The sequence below is a fragment of the Rhinoderma darwinii genome, chromosome 3 (assembly GCF_050947455.1).
Source record: "Rhinoderma darwinii isolate aRhiDar2 chromosome 3, aRhiDar2.hap1, whole genome shotgun sequence".
Classification (NCBI taxonomy): domain Eukaryota; kingdom Metazoa; phylum Chordata; class Amphibia; order Anura; family Rhinodermatidae; genus Rhinoderma; species Rhinoderma darwinii.
The window spans coordinates 423,438,853-423,444,379 of record NC_134689.1 but is presented as its reverse complement, the minus strand read 5'-3'; the positions used below and the strand labels follow the sequence as shown (position 1 = coordinate 423,444,379).

At 36.9% G+C, this 5,527-nt stretch overlaps 1 protein-coding gene across 1 annotated transcript; it reads left to right on the top strand.

Annotated features, from left to right (window-relative positions):
* The first annotated feature begins 279 nt into the window (after positions 1-279).
* Positions 280-1,215, top strand: LOC142750641 (olfactory receptor 5V1-like). The gene has a single exon (XM_075859633.1). The coding sequence runs from the start codon at positions 280-282 to the stop codon at positions 1,213-1,215; it is 936 nt and encodes a 311-aa protein (XP_075715748.1).
* The last annotated feature ends 4,312 nt before the right edge of the window (positions 1,216-5,527 follow it).

The window sequence follows — 5,527 nt, the reverse complement described above, 5'->3', positions numbered from 1 at the left end:
ATCCAAACACTTCTTTTAATCTCTTATAATTCCTGTTTATATGGTGTTTATAAAAGTTTTTATATTCATATATAGGCATGTTCCATGTTTTGTGTTAACAGAGACGTTACCTCAGCACTACCTGGTCCAATGAGGTGTTCTCTCGTTTCAGGTTCAGCATTTGGATATATTAGTTACACCAATAAATGGCCTAATACTCATTTGCAAGTTTTTATTAGATATAATATTCTAGTCAAAATATTCTCCATCTTTTAATTCTTCTACCAACGTGCTTGTACAATGAACCAGACAATGATAACTGAAATATTTCTCATTGGCTTCCATAATCTTCAAGATTTAAGGTTCTTTGTCATCTTCATGTGCCTGGTCATGTACTTCGCTACAATAACTGGGAATCTCATCATTATCTTGTTGGTTTCCACCAGTCATCACCTCCGATCTCCAATGTTCTTCTATCTTGGTCACCTCTCTTTTTCTGATATGTTGCTCATTTCCAACATTGTCCCATTCTTGGTGCACATTATACTGTTTAATGGTGGCCTAGTGTCCCTTAAGGGCTGTATAACTCAGTTCTTCTTTTATGGTATTTCTGCAACTACCGAGTGTCTTCTGCTGACAGCAATGTCCTATGACCGTTATCTCGCTATTTGCAGCCCACTGCACTACTCCACCATTATGAGCCCAAGACTATGCGTATATATAGTTTTATTTTGCTGGTCTTTGGGATTTATAATAACTCTGGTACCAATATTATTGATGCAGACATTGTGGTTCTGTGGTCCCAATGTCATTGACCACTTCTTCTGTGACCTTGGACCTCTACTGGAGCTGTCCTGTTCAGATGTTTCCATAGTAAAATATGAGGTGCTGTCTCTCTCTGGTCTCTTAACTATTATCCCCTTTGTGTTTATTGTGGTCACCTATGGTTATATTTTTCTAACTATCTTGAAGATCACCTCAGTCACTGGGAGGAAGAAGACATTTTCGACTTGTAGTTCTCACCTGGCTGTTGTATGTACTTATTATGGAACACTCTTTGCAATTTATGTAGTACCCCGCAGAAGGTATTCATTGAATGTCAACAAAGTGGTATCTCTCATGTACTCGGTGGTCACCCCTTTATTTAATCCTATTATATATGGCTTAAGAAATCAAGAAATCAAAACGGCCATCCGAAATTATATTCTCATAAATAGTAGAAACCCGAGAAAATGATTTTGTATTCTTCTTTTATGAAATGCATTGAAATTATTTAAAAAATATAACCTCCCTTGTGAGGAATATATATGTACAGTCTTATGCAAAACATTAGGCACCTCTTGTCAAATGACTTGTTAACCCCTTTCCTGCATGTAGCCATTTTTCAGATTTCCTCTTTAGTTTTTTTCTCCCCACCATTCAAAAGACATAACTTTTTTTATTTTTCCATCAATATTACTTATGAGGGCTTATTTTTTGCAGGATGAGTTGTAGATTTTCACGGCACCATTTATTATACCATACAATGTAGAGGGAAACAGGAAAATAAATATTTGTGGGGTGGAATAGGAAAAAAACAGCAATTCAGAATTTTATCGGCATTCACCATGTGGTAAAAAGGCATGTTAACTTTATTCTGCGGTTTATACAATTACAGAGATATCAAAGTTTTTTTTATGTTTTACTACATTGACAAGGAAAAAAATGATTGTTAAAAATAATTTTTTTTTCCGGCAATTCAGCGGTATGAGGACTTGCGGAGCGAGCTGTAGTTTTTATTGGTACAATTTTGGGATACTTGAAAGTTTTTGATCACTTTTTTTTCAATTTTTTTTGTGGGGGATGACGTGACCAATAACAGCATCTGGCATTTAAATTTTTTAGTTTTTTACGGAGTTCACCATGCGGGCTAAATAATGATATATCGCAATAGTTTGAACTTTTACGGATGCGGCAATACCAGTTATGTTATTTGTATTTATTTTTTGACATTGTGCTTGGGGGAAAATGGGAATTTTTTTTTTATTCTTTCAGCATATATATATATATATATATATATATATATACAAATATATATATTTATATATATATATATATATATATTTATATATATATATATATATATATATATATATGTATAATTTTTTTACTAGTCCCCCTAGGGGACTCGAATCAGGGATCGTTGGATCACTTGCATGATATACTACAATACTAATGTATTGAAGTATATTTTTGTACTGACAGACTCCTATGAAGCCCTGTTTAAAGCAGGGCTTAATAGGAGTACAAAGATGGCAGACCTGAGGGCCTTCATCAGGCCACCAGGCTGCCATGCCAACCGTCGGCACCCCGCAATCACATCAGTACAACTTAACAGGGGGCTGCCCCCATTTTTAATTTCTAGTAAAAACATAGACAGTACTCCCTCCCAATTTGTCATTGTTAATGAAGTAGGCACAGATAGTACTGCCTCCCTGTAAATTATGTAAGTACAGGTAACACTGGCTCCCTGTATCTGCCTGTAAATTATGACGGTACAGATAGTACTGCCTCCTTGTTTCTCCATGTAAATTACGTAGGCACAGATGGTGCTGATTCCCTGTCTCTCCTTGTTAATGATGTAGGTACAAATGGTACGGCCTCCCGGTCTCTCCCTGTAAATGATGTAGAGACAAATAGTACTGCCTCCCTGTCTCTTCCTGTAAATGATGTAGGTACAGATAGTACTGCCTCTGTCTCCACCTATAAATGATGTAGCTACAGATAGTACTGCCCCATCTCTCCTTGTAAATTATGTAGGAACAGATAGTACTGTCTCCCTGTCTCGTCCTTTAAATGAAGTAGGCACAGATAGTAAAGCCTTCTTGTCTCTCCATGTAAATAATGTAAGTGTAGATAGTACTGCTTCCCTGTCTCTTCCTGTAAATGATGTAGGTACAGAGAGTACTGCCTACGTCCCTCCCTGTAAATGATGTAGATACAGATAGTACTGCCCCCTGTCTGTCCCTGTAAATGATGTAGGTACAGATAGTACTACCTATGTCTCTCCCTGTAAATTATGTAGATACAGATAGTACTGCCCCCTGTCTCTCCCTGTAAATGATGTAGGTACAGATAGTACTGCCTATGTCTCTCCCTGTAAAAGATGTAGATACAGATAGTACTGCCCCCTGTCTCTCCCTGTAAATTATGTAGGCACAGATAGTACTGTCACCCTGTCTCTTCCTATAAATGCTGTTAGCACAGATAGTAAAGCCTACTTGTCTCTCTATGTAAATGATGTAATTACAGATAGTACTGCTTCCCTGTCTTCCCAATGATTTTTAACTCATATGTATCATAAATGGGACACTTATTTTAGAAAGTGACTTTTGTGAATTTCTACTGTGTATTAACAAGTGACCCTTATCTAAAAGAATTTAAGGCCCTGTGCAAACGGCATGTGTTTGACAATTTGTTTTGTGCTGAAAAACACGTCAAAAACGCTTGATATAAGCTTCCCATTGACATCAATGGGAAAATGTGCTGTGAGTGCATGCGACACATTTTGTTTTTTTACGCGCACACATATAAAAACCGGGCCGCATACAAAAAGAAGCCTCAGGCCAATTATATGCAGCCGAAAATGCACCTAATTCCCAAAGTCAATGGGAGTCCTTAGTATGTACCCAATAACGTGTCGAAAGTGCGCACAAAACATGCAAAAACTCAACTAATAGGCGTCAAATTCGCCTTTAGTTTAAAAGCGCTTTACAAATACGCTAGCGTTCTTGACACGTTTTTAGCGCCGTATGTACAAGGCCTAAGGGGAGAGCTTCAATTCAATAATGGCTTCTTTCCTCCAGACTGAAGGAACCTTTTTGTAAAGCTGCTTATTTTCTTAACCCTTTCATTCTTCATTTAGCAAAACACAATATTTTAATAGAGACTCTATGTGAAATACGTTCCAGCTACTATGTATCACACATTTTCACCAATAGTCCCTAAAATCCTGCTAACTGGACTAGAAAGACGAAAGGGTTTTATTGAAACAGGTATAAAAAAATTAGTTTTTGGGCCATTTCTGGGTAGGAGGGGGTTGGGGCTTAAAATGTCCCACAATTTTGGATTCCAATGTTGGTAAGCACCTTGCATGTGTCCTGTTCATGCTAGAAGAATTGCTTTTCTATGGCCTGATACACCTCAGCATTTTGTGGAAATATGAGTAAGAAAAGGCTATCCCAGATTAGAGCAGTGCAAGAGAGTTATAATAATAACAAGCAAATATCAATGGTGTCAACTGAGGAAAATAATCAATAAGAATTTACAATGAATTCAATACAATCACTGTCTCATTTATATGGTGGGCACAGTGATCATTATAGGGACATTAAATTAAATAACAAACAAAAAGGTTAATACCATCTGGTTATATGCAATGAATGACAATAAAACACAAAGTACAAGGTCAACAGAATGTCACCCCTTAACATCATATCTTTATAATCTAATCTAAAAGCTTTTGGAACATCTTGTTCCAAAACCTTTGGAATGGCATTATTGTGATGTTGGTTCTTCTTTGGTCCACTCTTCTGGAAGGATTTTTAATACACTTTGGATTCGGTATGCCATGTACATCTAGCCTCTAGGAGTATAAAAGGGTTGGGAACAGATGTTGGGTGATAAGGCCTGGCTTACAAATGGTGTCCAAATTCATCATCTATAAGAGATGCAGAGATATCAGTTGCACCCAGTCCCCGATGCTCACAGAAGACACCAGTATTATACATGGTACATGAATGGTGGAAGACCCATTACAGACTTTGCATTAATAAATTCAAGTTCTGGTTTGAAGGACATAATTCTGTTGGAGAAGGTTGTTCCTAAAGGTTTACTAGACAATAAACACACTAATAGATGACCGGGGCAACTCTATCTGGGCAGAATTCTGACAAGTTGACTTTTTGGAAAGGTGGCTTCCTATAACAGTACAACATTGAAAGTCTTGAGGCTCATCAGTAAGACCAATTCTACTGCTAATATTTCTCTATAAAGTATTTATGGATGTGGACTTCACTTTATCAAACTTATGGTAATAATCATGGTTGAAAGAAAATACTTGAAAGGGTGACCTTCGGCTTAGGACTACATGGTGACTTTTGGTCAACCACAAGTCATTGTAAAATCACAACATTACGCGGGACCTCGATGCTGCTGCATTAAAAAAAAAATGGTTAAAAGTGAGCTTGAAAACATTGAATAAAGTCCGACCCAGTCTTATAAAAATATTTCCAATGGATACAAAAAATGTCCAAAGCCAGTTGCCCTTTAGGCAAAATTAGCAGTAAGATGACATCACAAAATGAAGGCAAGACGCCAATAAACGTAAAAGAAAAAATGATCGTTTTGGGTGCAATGTTTCTTGAGTTGAAATTCCTGGGTAAATAAAATTGATATATCTGAAACAATACATTGTGATTTGAGACTTAGGAGGAGTTCCTACAAATCTAGTTAGCTGAGGCCTGGTGCCCTGACATATCTTATATCGCACTTTATATGTTTTTTCTTT